The sequence below is a fragment of the Aspergillus pseudonomiae genome, assembly GCF_009193645.1.
Source record: "Aspergillus pseudonomiae strain CBS 119388 unplaced genomic scaffold BDV37scaffold_19, whole genome shotgun sequence".
Classification (NCBI taxonomy): domain Eukaryota; kingdom Fungi; phylum Ascomycota; class Eurotiomycetes; order Eurotiales; family Aspergillaceae; genus Aspergillus; species Aspergillus pseudonomiae.
The window spans coordinates 384,070-397,535 of NW_022476011.1; the positions used below are offsets into that span (position 1 = coordinate 384,070).

General features: G+C 48.9%; 6 protein-coding genes across 6 annotated transcripts; 3 read left to right on the plus strand and 3 right to left on the minus strand.

Annotated features, from left to right (window-relative positions):
- Nucleotides 1-3,023: 3,023 nt before the first annotated feature.
- On the minus strand, nt 3,024-4,689 carry BDV37DRAFT_270271 (uncharacterized protein; the record flags this gene model as incomplete). Its single annotated transcript, XM_032084527.1, has 2 exons — nt 3,024-3,930; nt 4,622-4,689. 2 exons carry the CDS (start codon nt 4,687-4,689, stop codon nt 3,024-3,026), a joined length of 975 nt encoding a protein of 324 aa, XP_031943402.1.
- A 540-nt stretch (nt 4,690-5,229) lies between these two features.
- On the plus strand, nt 5,230-6,293 carry BDV37DRAFT_270272 (pre-mRNA-splicing factor SYF2; the record flags this gene model as incomplete). The annotated part of the gene is made up of 3 exons (XM_032084528.1): nt 5,230-5,472; nt 5,554-6,189; nt 6,246-6,293. The coding sequence occupies 3 exons, from the start codon at nt 5,230-5,232 to the stop codon at nt 6,291-6,293; spliced, it is 927 nt and encodes a 308-aa protein (XP_031943403.1).
- Nucleotides 6,294-6,466: 173 nt separating this feature from the next.
- Nucleotides 6,467-7,527, minus strand: horA (ubiquinone biosynthesis protein COQ11; the record flags this gene model as incomplete). The annotated part of the gene is made up of 4 exons (XM_032084529.1): nt 6,467-6,888; nt 6,945-7,285; nt 7,349-7,403; nt 7,482-7,527. The coding sequence occupies 4 exons, from the start codon at nt 7,525-7,527 to the stop codon at nt 6,467-6,469; spliced, it is 864 nt and encodes a 287-aa protein (XP_031943404.1).
- Nucleotides 7,528-7,689: 162 nt separating this feature from the next.
- Nucleotides 7,690-9,137, plus strand: yaf9 (YEATS domain-containing protein YAF9). Its single transcript, XM_032081487.1, has 3 exons — nt 7,690-7,898; nt 7,956-7,980; nt 8,057-9,137. Exons 1-3 carry the CDS (start codon nt 7,866-7,868, stop codon nt 8,752-8,754), a joined length of 756 nt encoding a protein of 251 aa, XP_031943405.1. The 5' UTR covers nt 7,690-7,865; the 3' UTR covers nt 8,755-9,137.
- Nucleotides 9,138-9,710: 573 nt separating this feature from the next.
- On the minus strand, nt 9,711-11,359 carry BDV37DRAFT_73818 (indoleamine 2,3-dioxygenase). Its single transcript, XM_032091145.1, has 3 exons — nt 10,852-11,359; nt 10,179-10,799; nt 9,711-10,114 (listed from the first exon to the last, which is right to left on the minus strand). Exons 1-3 carry the CDS (start codon nt 11,143-11,145, stop codon nt 9,737-9,739), a joined length of 1,293 nt encoding a protein of 430 aa, XP_031943406.1. The 5' UTR covers nt 11,146-11,359; the 3' UTR covers nt 9,711-9,736.
- Nucleotides 11,360-11,388: 29 nt separating this feature from the next.
- On the plus strand, nt 11,389-13,396 carry BDV37DRAFT_73905 (kynureninase 2). Its single transcript, XM_032091146.1, has 4 exons — nt 11,389-11,791; nt 11,848-12,185; nt 12,254-12,734; nt 12,785-13,396. Exons 1-4 carry the CDS (start codon nt 11,632-11,634, stop codon nt 13,213-13,215), a joined length of 1,410 nt encoding a protein of 469 aa, XP_031943407.1. The 5' UTR covers nt 11,389-11,631; the 3' UTR covers nt 13,216-13,396.
- Nucleotides 13,397-13,466: the final 70 nt, after the last annotated feature.

Here is a 13,466-nt window from a genome sequence, read left to right on the forward strand (position 1 = left end):
CTTGGCAAAGATGGTCGATAATCCATGCTCATTCCTTAGTGGTCTGATCTGACCACTTCCCTGGTCTAGTCGCTGTGGCTAACATCCTTATGATGTGGGGACCATAAAAGCGGTCACCGCCACATTGCCATACGTTCTCAGCTGAGGTTTCTCTATGGGCTCCTCCGCACAGAAGTCCTTGTGGGTGTAGGCTGCCTGTGCCCTTGGTCAAAACGGGGCCGCTACTTGTGCATTAGCATTGCAACCGTTCCTTTCTAGCGAGAAAGCTACTGCATGTGAGGTTGCCTTGCTGGCGATAGCGAGTTATGTGTCATACTTTCGACCAAACTTCTGATTCTCACAGAGGCATTGGATCGTGAGAGTGTAGGATGCGAGCGAAAGTAAACTCATCATAGCTTGCAAGGAAAATGTTCAGCAAGCCATGTTTCAATTCCTGGAATATTGATGGGGCGTATGTCTGTGTGACGCCTCCTATCCCTGCAGACTAAGATAGCGTCGGTCCTATTTCGCAACCGATATCCCAGAACGACTAGTGGATCGACCGGAGAGGCATAGCTTCAGCCTGCGCGTACTAACGTTGTTGATGAATCATAATTGAGCCTTTATAAATTGCAAAACCGTGTCCCTACAAGGCAGGAACGCATCGTTATATGCATCAATGTCCGCTCCATAGAATGGCCGCGTGTTGTAGTCGTCTTATACCGTTAGACAGGTCTTGCTTTCTCGACCAGGTATAAATCAGCTTACTTACATGGTCAACTGTTTTGAAAATAGTATCGAGGAGAGGTGGGGATGCAACCAATAGGCAAATGTCTCGCTCTCAACGTTGGAATCCAACGGACGACTAACAGACGAGAATGAAGCCATCCCCACCGGGCCGAGCCCAAAAAAGCAGGCTAAGGATGCCATCCAATCGCAAAAGCCGAAAAGAGTTGGGGATGGCGGCAAGGCGACGCGTCCACTTGGTTACTAAACTAGTAGATCAGTAAGTAGAAACAGAGGCAAAGGAAGAGGGAATCCCGAATGAGACACTGGGTGGTCAAGTGACTTGAACCAGAATGTCGGGATTTATGATCACGGGTGGTAAGGGTTAGCCCTTTCACAGCGACTTATCTACCATTGTATGGGACAGGGCCTCTGGTTGCCTTGAACTATAGCGCTCGTTGGTGTCTTCTCTCCAGTACTGACTTTCCAAGCCGATCTCCCAGGCTAGTACTACCAGTTCTCTAGTCCTTCGCATCCTGTATGTACATACAGAGTACATAGTACACCTTGCGTGCTCACCTTTAAGCAAGCTCTGCAAGAAACAAAGTCACTATCTGCTGCACTAAGATTCCTTCGCATGGATTTACTCCTTCCAGCACGAGTAATGGAGCCCTGATTCTGTCTAGCCTACCAAGAGACAAATAAGAAGGGGCTCCCCGATGCAGAGCGCGTTAGCCTTTCACTAGGTGAAGGCAGGGAAGCCCAGGGACCAATAGTGTTGAGAAAATGACGCGACGATCGGGGAAGACTCCGTGCACTCATCCCTTTTCCATCTTTTACTCCAATGGGGGTAACATATCACTCAAGGCTGTGCCAGGGTATGACGGTATGGCTAAGGACAAATGGACGTCATAGGTCATGTACTGGAGTGCAAGTCCACGGCGATGGTGTTCTGTATCTGCATCAGGGAGATACCCGATTCCCTGTTCAGAAGGCACGTAAATACATCGGGTACGAAAAGGTTTCAGCCATTTCATAATTCACCTTCGGGCTCAGAACATCCTGGGCGTGGCCCAATACGTAGCAACTGGGCCGCCAAGGTGCTATACAGCCTCCAGTTCCTTGTCGGGAGTGTCCCGTCACGTTTAGGTCTGCAGGACCAAATCTATTGATTTCCAGGTTTTCAGGTGCTTTAGCATGCGTACCGACCCACAGGCATGGGTAGTAAAGTCCTTCATTAGTCTATAAATCCCACTTTGTCCGCCACCTGCAGAGCACAGGGCAACAAAACGCTGTGGGGGCCCCCTGTTCTTGCAGAGGTCTATGCTCACTCGGGATTTAAAGGACGAAGCAAGGGTGATACAGCGTGTATGAGGTCGCCGGCCTACTGATAATGTATAGTCTATATGTATGGCTGGCATATGTATGTGAGCTCGGACTTCTCCGCCCTTTCCTTCCTGCTGGACAATTTCCACTCAATTAGGATTTAGGGAAGAAATCTCGAAGACATTGGATTCTAACCTTCCTTGACCGCATTTTGGACTCGGTCACGGTCTAGCACCACTCAGAATCAAAGGAACAGATCCCAGTATATACTTACATTACATAAAAGTGACTTATGTGGAGTAGATCAACCGTGCTCTCCATTACAAGCCTGCCCGGATTTAGCAAGTTACCCCAAAAGGCCATTTTGGTATTGCTGCGTTCCAAATGGGTACATTGAAGGGAGAGTCCGCTTCAAGAATACTATTATACATTCAAAACCAGATGTCGTCTGCTGCGTGTTAACCACCGGCATAGCTGACCGTGCTCGCACGCAGCTCATCTGATGGATACCACTGATACAGTGATAAAATGACATCATTCCACAGTACCACCTGGGCATGTGATTATGTTCTTTTCTGGCGGTATATACGAGAGAATAGAGTCGATCCACCTGTCGACATCAGAAAGCCCGGGGTATCATTACGGAAAAGAAAAAGAAAAAGTGTAGCAAGGAGGCGTCGCTAAGGCCAATAGTAAACAAATGGACCGAGATTGTCCGGCGCAGGAGCTCGCATGCCATATTCATTTGTAGACCTCTGAGCGAGTAGAAAAGTAATGATATTTCCACGGCGCTCGGTGCGGTTACCCAGCCACAATACTAACTGCACCCGCAAGTGCCGCAGGAGATCTAGATCGCCACTTACTGGCTGGCTGAGATTGGGTTCACTAGTCCATTAGTTTCCACGTCTTAGACGGTCTATGGGGGCTGTATTTGAGGCCTGTGCGTTTCTCATATCCTAGGGTATTGTCAAATAGTGGGATCAGCTCGTTGTTTATACGAGATCTGGTCCTGGGTCTGCGTCCACATAGTACACTGGGTAAGAATGTCTGAATGGGGGATTGGTATCCTTCTGTTCGGGTAGATCATTTCCAGGAGAGACTCTCATAACTGCATCGAGGCCAAACAATGGGTTTGGGACGATCCACTGTTTCTCAGCATCTAGAGCTCCACAGCTTTTCCCAACAAAAACGGCAACAAATCGACCAAAGGCACGGTCCCAAGTCACGATATGGCCTGTCTCTTCCCAAGTTTGGGCCGATTTGGGCCTCGCGACCAGGTAGCCAAGCTGCATCAGATGTAGGCAACATTCAGACACTAGGGATATCCCATGGCTGTGTGGTCTGACACGAAGTAATCCCAAAGCCGAGGACGGCCGCACACTAAACTGGTCAATTCCTACGGGCAAAGTGTTGTTTGGTAATTCAATCGGGGACCGCTGTGGAAACCAAGCGAAGTCATACGGTGCGGCATCCTTATACGGTATGGGGACGCGAATCTGATCCCCTTCAAATTCGTCCAGCAGGTTAGCGATCCTGCCTAGCTCCAGCATCGATTTTGAACACCCGAGAGCTTCAATCTCTGCGATTAGGCGCATGTTGCTATCATACCCTGCACTGTCGCCATCGATTGTCAGGAGCGGTTGTTCAGAACTGATGTAGAGCGGGTTGGAGATGCTCGTATGGACCGATTTCCGTCTATTCCAAGTGACTCCGAGTCTCTTCTCCATATCTTCTAGTTGCGCTTCAAGAATGCTAGGATACTCCTTCCCCGCAAGCTGCGGAATTGCATGGGCCACTCGTTCGGCTGCGAGGAGACCTCTTAAACCCTTGAAGTTAGATAGACCTGGTAGATTACCATTGGCGCATTTTGATATCTGTCTGAGATAGGTTACAGCTTTTCTATGGCTTCCAACTTCGACAAGAGCTTCCACACAGCCATAAGCCGACTGGAAAGTGTGAGGTGAATCAGGACCTAGTCTTTTCGTCGTCCGGTCCCATATGTCTTGTAATGTTCTGTCGCTCCGTAATCTTGCGAGCAACGACAAATACGGCCCAGCGGATTGGGTTGAATCGTGATGGTCGGCCCAGCACATTATACTGTGCAAATTGTGTTCTGAAAAGCCCCCACCAGCACTTTCTCCCGTAACTATACTCCGCATCTCATTGGTATTATAACCTGGCTCCTGGAATGGCAAAAGTTTGAGGGAAACGAGAAGAGCGTCCACAAGGGGAGCGCACGACTCTAAATCCAGCCGCCGGAGACCAAGGGAAATATAGCCTTCGAGGTGCCGTTTCAGAGCTGATACTGAGAAGGCAAGACAGGAATAGTACATCCCTATGACAAATAGTGAAGGCGATACGGGGGCTCTTAGTTTCTCTAGCCTCATGAGGATCCCATTAATGGTTGAGAGTATTTCTCCGTAAGAATTAGACCGCTGGCAGCGTTCTAATGCCTGCGCGAGGAACCTACAATGCCCTGTTTGCAAAAACACCCCACCGAGTGGATCATTGACATTTCTTTCAATCAATGAGCGTAGGTGGTCAAGATCCAGAGTATCTTTTTTCATACCTCGTAACACCTCTGCCTTACAGGGAGCAGCGGTTCTTTGTTGGAGAGAGCTCCACAGAGGTGGAGGAGGTGACGTGCTCAAAGGCCATTCCTCTGAAAAGAGTTCCTCTAGATGTTTGTCCTGGATAGTTTTCGGAAGTACTCCATTATGAACCGGTTGTGTACTCCCTGTCAAGGTAAATCGTAATAGCTGGGATGGTGTGGGTTTGGTGAGTGACTCTAGAGCACCCCGTTTGGCTTCGCCCGAGGCATGTCGGAGAGATGATTGCGACAGAGAGAGTTGGGAACGCAGTTGTCGCCTTGGCCCTAGCCACAAGCGATAATCTAAGCGTTTGGACATTGGTTACATCCAATGTCCAACGGCCACCTATAGAGTTGCACGCGTTGTATGTACATAGAACATCATCATTATAGTAAAAGCACATGGTCAGAGCACGGGCGGTGAATTGGGCGGTGGGAAAAGCAATCGTAACCTTGAGATTGTGATCTCGCGCTTCTGCTGTTCTTCAATCTCCCATCTTATCTCCGATTATCTACAGCCAGACGTCAACTTGAAACTGAGGGACTTCGAATAATCTACCGCCACTTGCACCATCCGACACTGATCGCTGCACTGGTGTTATAGCATCATGCCTACCGAGCGCAGCACTGAGCAACCTGCGTCAAAGGTTTCCGACGACAATGAGCCCGTTTCTGTCACAGCTAAGGAACAGAATAATGTCGCTAAAGATTGTAATGCTAGTGAAAAAGAGTCCGAAGACACAAAAGCTTCAGGCAGTTCATCGACGGCAGCGGACCCCGTAAAAGGAGACGACACGGCCGCAAAGGCGCGCCAGAGACAGGAAAGATTCAAGGCCCTTCAAGCTCGTGCAGTATGTTTCTTTCTTTTTTCTTCCTCTGCTTTGCTGCCTAAACTTTCTCATATGGTCCGTTCCAAGCTCACTTGAGTACAGAAATCTGCGACAGAACGCAACTTGAAGGAAACAGCAGCCGAGACACAACGTCTAGCAACCGATCCATCGCTGCTTTCGTCATTGTCTCGTAAACATGCGTTTGCGTCGCACAACTTACTTAAAGCCGATACGGAAGCCGCCGGTGAAGATTTTGAACGGAAACGCGCCTGGGATTGGACGGTCGACGAATCCGAGAAGTGGGATAAGCGTATGGAGAAAAAACAACGCCATCGGGATGATGTCGCATTCCAGGACTACACGCAAGATGCACGCAAAGTCTATAAGAGACAACTGCGTGAGATACAGCCCGACTTAGAAGCTTACGAACGAGAGAAGTTAGCAGCTATTGAGAGGGCTGCTGCTAATGGCGACTTGGAAATCGTGGAAACCAATGATGGTGAAATGATCGCCGTCGATAAGAATGGCTCTTTCTATTCCACTGCCGATACAGTAGGCTTCACTGAGAATAAGCCTGATCGAGCCGCTGTCGATAAATTGGTGGGAGACCTCAGAAAAGCAGAAGAAGTTCGGCTCAAGAAACGGAGAGAACGCCGTGGCGAAGAGGATGCCGATGTCACCTACATCAACGAAAAGAACAAGCAATTCAACCAGAAGCTGGCGCGCTTCTATAACAAGGTATGTTTATAACCGAAACGCTGGTTGACCAGGATCGTTGGCTAATCGTCAATTAGTACACTACGGAAATTCGTGACAGCTTCGAACGTGGTACCATGATCTGATAGAATACATGAAACTATATCTATAATACAGCGCAGGGCTTGCCGATTAGCGTCCAGTCATGTTTAGGACTATCAGGCCTGCGATCTTAAATTGGACAAACACTCAGGCTACTACCTGACAGCCTGGAGAAGTGACCAGGAACTGGTGGTACGTTTTTCCCCCAGAGTTGAACTCATAGCATGCTTTTTCTCCAAGCACTCGTGGCCAGAGCTTCGATTTTCTTCGTTCCTACAGCACCACGCACGGCCTCATCCTCCATCGCCTCAACCACGGCCTCACCTACCATATCCACCTGAAAAGGTTTGGTTACCATTGTGCCAAGAAAGTCGAGTCTATTGCCCAAGAGCTCATTGAACTGAGACCCGATGAAGCCTCCAAGTGCTATTGGCAATGTAAATTTTCTGCTTGAGTCGTACATAAATGGGGCTCGGATGAAGATACTCCGCAATTCCGGTATTCTCGTTGATATGGTTGTTTCAGCTTCTCGTTTGGTTGTGATATACCTGCTCGGAAGAACAGGCGCTCCCGCTGCGGCGGAAATGAATACAAAAGTTGGGACATGCTCGTTGCAGGTCTCTTGGGCTAGGGCAATCGCTGTGTTCCACCCGGTCAGCATTCTGTCTTCAAAATACTGTATAGCATATACAAACCAGAATCTCTGTTCATGAGCTCATAAGTCAATTGTCCATCTCTTTCCTTTGCATTCAATGGCTCGCCTTCCCGCCTTTGTAGGGGATTTTGGCTGCCCAGTTTCGAGGAGCTGAAGGCCCTTTGTAGGCCACTAATGATGGGTTCCCTTCCTTGCACCACGCCTTTGTAGTCGGCCTCTAGGAGAATACCCATGGTGTGTACAACAGCGGTAGCACCGCTCAAGAAAGGCTTGTAGGTCTCCGGTTTCAGCATATCTGCTCTAGCCCATTCTACAGAGCCTGCCCAACTAGGGCGTTCGGGCGAACTCGAAATCGCTTCCCATCGTGGTTCTCCGGACCGGCTGCGACAAAAAGTATGAATTTCGACGGACAGTCAGATTCGGTGTTATCGGAAGAACTCGTACCTGAGAGATGTTACCGACCAGCCTCTGGCTACCGCAGACCTGCATATTCTCGAGCCTGTAAATGAAGAGGGAAAAGAAAACGGTCAGTGATCTACAAGTCTTAGCCGATACTGCAGTAGAAAAGTATACCAACCTAGAAAACCGTTTCCGCCCGCAACCACTACCCTTTTCGTAGCCATTTTTCGCGTTCTTCTCTGTCTTTTAACGCTAGGAATTGAGACGATAAGACAACCCAGCGTAAATCAGAAATATGTCCGGTGGATCATTGCGGGCGCATCTGGTCTGATCTTCGGAGCTTCCAAGCTCTGGAACCACCGCTTCCGACGACACCCCATCGTCATGCTTCCCTCCGCGCTGTCACGTGCCGCTGGCAATTCCCGCGGTGATTTCGCGACAAGACTAGATAAGATCTAGGCACTCTAGCGCACCTCTAAGCTTCATCAGTCTTATTTCTTGTTTTCACCGGTATACTGGGTCATTCTTCGGGGCGATCGCATTTCACTAATCAACTTCTGCTATGCCTTCCGCCACAGCCACGAAGCGCGTGAGGGTAAGTAACGAATTTCCTCATAAAGAGGAAACTACAAGCTAACGACCACATCTATAGGGCGTCTCTATCTTCAGGCCCTTTGGTATGTCATCCTGACCACCAACTACATCCAACCGATACGACCTTTAATCGATGGGATGCACTCTAACCAATCCTAGTATTCGGCAGCGAAGCCCAACCCTTCGATCCAGCCAAGAAACCCGCCAATGCCCCCGCCGACCACACGCATCAGTGGCGCGTCTACGTGAAAGGCGTCAACGATGAAGACATCTCCTACTGGCTAAAGAAGGTTCAATTCAAGCTGCACGAGACATACGCCCAGAACATCCGTACCATCGAACAGCCCCCGTTCGAGGTAACGGAAACAGGATGGGGTGAATTCGAGATCCAGATCAAACTCTACTTCGTACCTGAGTCGATGGAGAAGCCTCAGACTCTCTGGCACAGTCTTAAATTGCATCCGTACGGGCCAGATGCGGAAGCCATGAAGGAGCGACGAGACCAAGTTACCAGCCAGAACTATGAGGAGATCGTCTTCAACGAACCCGTGGAGCAATTCCATGATCTGCTTACCGGGGGTGCTGCGTCGGCGCAACCGCAGAAAGGAAAAGGGGGGAAGAACACTAAGCAAAGCGGTCAGCGGAATGTCAGGACGGCGGAGATCCCTCCGAATGACTCTCCAGGGAACCCTTATAGTAAAGCAACCGAGAACAAGGAATTGGATCGCTTGGGTGAGGCTAGCAGGACGGTGGAGCAGATGATCAAGGAGGAAAAGGAGCGACTTATTGATCGTGAGAAGAGGCTAGCTGAACTGCGCGAGAGTGAAGGAGTGCCCGCGAACACGAAGAAGCGTTAAGCTCCGCGTCTGCTTTGAATGTCGTGATAAAGACACTCGCTTCCCTTCCGAGTCATGCCGCGTCTCCGAGACACTTCGCTCGCTGAGCAATACGATGCACATATGTTGAATGGGGTGCCACCTACGCTCGCCAGTCGCTAGTTTGGCGAAGATACGATCAGGTGTGACCGCCTACGGCCAGGGAACTTGACGTTCCCCCTGCTCGTGTCCCAGACTGGGTTTCTTATACCCAAATAATCTCCAGGAAGGATTACGTCCTTCATTTTCCTGTATGGGAACAACCAGGAGAACCCACACCATTCACTGAACCTACGTACAGAAATGGCCTAGATGACCTAATGAATAGTCTAATATTATCTTCGAGGACGTTGCAGTAGTCACTCGATTCAATTGCTCATGTAATCTATGGTACCGTAGTAAGGAAAGTAGTGCGTAAACGGGTACTACGCTGCCCTCCGCTTACTTTTGATTAATCGTAAGCATTAATCGCTATCAGCAATCTCAGAGACTCCACAACCCTAAGTGCAAGTGAATTCCGCACATCCGTTTCCGCCTCCGTCTCCGCGTCCGAAGATAACCATGCCATGGTTACCATGGACCCCCCCCCCCCCAACATCGGGTGACAATTGTGGGCCAGTTTGAAAGTGAGGGAATACCACGGAACATTTATCAGAAACGGGCAGTCTGATGCAATTTGAAATGTAACGGGGGTCCACGTAGTGTACGTAACCTTATGCGGTACGTTAACAGGCCAAATGCAAATGGGCTGAACCACAAACAAGCAATAAGGGTCCCGTGTATACGAACGAGTATATCCGGAGGCAATAACGCTCAAGATCTTCAATTGATTGATTTCAAGTATAGAACAAATATAGATATATTCCATGATAGTAAAAGAGTTAATCCCGAGATTCTCAAGCGTTGCACGTAGACTCCTCAATATGCACATCAAATTAACAAACAACAACAGGTACGTTGGCGCTTAATCATAACTTGCTGTAGCTTTGGTCGTATCTCGAGTTTGCTTAAGGAACGGTATTAGATCCGTGCCACCCGTACCATGGATCCCCCCAGTAAGCTTCTCGGTTTTGTCTCGCATATGGGTTGTCGTCGATGTGGCCAGATTGACTTGTGTTGAATCATTGGATGGCGGTTTCGCCTTCGCCGCCATGATGATGTACCTTGTGACAATCTGAATATGTGAGTCCCTGAAGACCCCTAGAGACATTACAGCCGTGTTGTAGGCATCTCGGATTGGTGAGTTGGCCTTGTGACTGAGGGCATAAGCACGGACATTTGAGACACTGGTAAGCATCTCGAGGAAGCGTCGGTGAGGCCCGGGCATATAGTTTCTCATTTCCTGCGAGGGGGGGAGAGGTTTAGTCCTGTTTCGGGCTGATTGGGGGTTCAAAGGTAATACATACCTGCATGAATCCGTTCTTAGCTCTTGGCTGGACTGCATCATTAGTCTTCATGCCTCCGGTAGCTATATGCTCCACACCCAGGAATATGTCAAATGTCTGAATTAGTGAACTTTGTGCATTGCTTCCACCGCTGTATTGATGCCATTTTCCTTGACCGGAGCCGATGTCGTAGAAGACGCCGTTGGGTAGTCCAGCTGAGGCCATGTTTTTGCTACCGGCTAGAAGCGGGCGGAGTTGATGGTAGAATACTGAAGGACGGTTCTTTTCGTACATCCGTTCTAGTAGTTTGCGGAGCTCCTTGAGGCCTTCGCTGAGTGTGAGGAGTGAATCACACACACGTTCAGTGTCATCAATACTGACGGCGTGGATTGTGTCGAGCATCAACGGGATAAGTTGTGCTCCTTTTGCTTCCATTGCGACGGAGATCATTAAGAACCATTCTTCATCTTTAGTTCCGGTGAATGAGGCCGTCACTGATAGAAGATCAGGGTCTGTGAGGTCTGCGTTGGGATCGGAGGTTGCGTAGTTCCATAGATTAAGCGCTGCGTAGGTGGCACAAGGAGGGAGTTCTAAGTGACTCGAGACTTCGAGGAATGGTGAGGATATAGCAGGGGGCAGAATCTGTGTGTCCAGTTAAAACGGTGCCCAGTGATTCTGTAGTGGTGAGACTTACATCTTTCGGTTTTTCACCACCCCAGATGTACGCATGTGTAAGATAGGAAAGCAAAAGATAGGCTCTCCTCCACTCTGGCTCTCCTTGTAGCTTCGACGTCGAAAGAATAGGCAGTGCTTCCACAGCTTGTCTTATAGTTCGGAATCGGATATGGTTCGGTAGGTCACTAACAATATGCTCCCATGGCCAGTAATAAGGATTTTCCATCATCTTCAATGGGGAAGAATGAGGCAGGAAGCCATTTTGAAGTGACACCCCATATTCGTCGAGTGAAACCTCAGGAGTATAACGCATGGTGTAGTGTATGATAGAAACGATAGCCTGTGACGAAGTCTTTGGTCTTAGGATTGCCTTTAGCACAATCAACGGATTTCAGGAGCAGTTATTTAGTAGGCACGTTCATCAACGTACAATCGTCTGATATCGAGGGTATGGCGGAAGAGGGCCGGATCAAGAAGCGGCTTCCGGCTCAATCAATCTATGAAGGTGACATCAAAAGCCGGTACACCCTCCGAGATAGTACAATATGCATGTCAGCAGGAATAATTACAGGAGTGCAATATGGTATGGGTCCCCTGGCGAAGAAGGGTATTGTCGGACTGGTCCTATTCTCAACACGGATGTGAGGCGGAAGCGGATAGCCATCCGTCCTGAGCAACCGAAGGACGACGAGATGCAGATGGCATGCAATGACGTATAAAGACACACCTGTAGTCCACCGAATCAGAAAGTAATTCATTCTTAATAAAAATCCTGAAAAGTTACCGAAATCAGTACACGATGTCTAACGTTAAGTCGTCCAAGCCGGTTTTTCCTCAAAATGCAGGGTCAATAGAATACGCGGCGTCGCTTGACGCAGCAGACCCGTTGGCATCATTCCGTGAAAAGTTCATTATCCCTTCAAAGGCAAACGTCAATAGCAAGAAGCTTGCGAAGCCAGGTATTGGCTGCCCTTCAAATCTCTGTTCCGCGGTAAACCATCTGACAACCTACTAGGTCTCTCATCAGACCCATGCATTTACTTCTGTGGCAACTCTCTAGGTATTCAGCCAAAGGCCACAGCGAAATACTTGGAAGCACAGTTGGACACTTGGTCATCAATTGGTGTATCCGGTCATTTTGTAGAGCTCGAGGGCTCTCCTCTGAAATCATGGCAATTGCTTTCGGAACAAGCCGCAGCATCGATGAGTAAGATTGTCGGAGCACAAGCAGATGAGGTTGCAGCAATGGGAACCCTAACTGCAAACCTTCATCTCTTGCTTGCAAGCTTCTATAAGCCGACTCCAACAAAGCATAAGATTCTGTTAGATTGGAAGGCTTTCCCCAGCGATCATGTAAGTACAAGAGCTTCATGTCTGACAACGGACCCATCTGCTCTAGCCCATGTGTATTAATACCAAAGCAGTATGCAATCGAATCTCATCTGGCCTGGCACGATCTTGACCCGAAGCAATCCATGGTTCTCATTGGCCCTGACGAGGGCGAGTATGAGATCTCCACAGAAAAGATCTTGTCTTACATTGACGAGCATGCTGAAAGTGCAGCTCTCATTCTTTTGCCAGGAATCCAATACTACACTGGGCAGCTTTTCGACATCCAAAGGATCACAGCCTATGCACAGTCACGAAATCTTACTGTTGGGTGGGATTTAGCGCATGCGTACGGCAACGCTGAGGTGAAATTACATGACTGGAATGTCGACTTTGCAGTGTGGTGCACGTATAAATATGGAAATTCTGGACCTGGGGGAATGGGAGGCCTTTTCGTCCACGAGAGGCACGGTCGAGTTGATTATAGCGAAGGAGAAGACACTCCAAAGTTTAGGCATCGTCTGACTGGGTGGTACGGTGGTGATAGAAGCGTGAGGTTCAAGATGGACAATAGTAAGTAGTGGAAGACCAAAAAGGAGATTAGGGCTGACATGTGCGAAAAGAGTTCAAGCCGATCCCCGGAGCAGGTGGTTGGCAACTTTCGAATCCTTCGGCTATTGATCTTGCATCCCTCTGCGCCTCGTTGTCCGTTTTTGACGAGACATCTATGGCTGAGCTGCGCAAGAAGTCCGTTATGCTAACGGCGTACTTGGAGCATCTCTTGCTAAAAGATACCACTGATGAAACACGTCCTTTCCGCATTATCACGCCACTAGACCCCGAGGCAAGAGGGGCTCAACTCAGTCTACTACTAAAGCCCGGCTTGTTGCAGAACGTCTCCCAGAAATTGCAAGAAGGGGGCATAGTTTGTGACAAGAGAGAGCCAGGTGTTGTCCGCGTTGCCCCTACTCCCCTGTACAACACCTTCACCGACGTATGGAATTTTGTGAGTTATTTCAAGGCTGCACTGGACGAACCAGTACTGAAGAATTGAATTGCGCCTTGAGATAACCTCAAAGCCAGTGACGGTGTGGTTAAATCAACATCAACCTCCGCCTGTGGTATGTGATCTCTTGGCCGCTTTCTGTTTGCCTGTTCCCAAGTCAGCTGTAATATAAGAGAGCAATTGGGCTATATATTGACCAAATATAATGAATAAATGAAAAGAAAAGGTAACTGATCAATGTAGCCAAGCCGGTGGCTATTCTAAGAGACTCATACATTTTACCCGCCTGGCTGATCAAG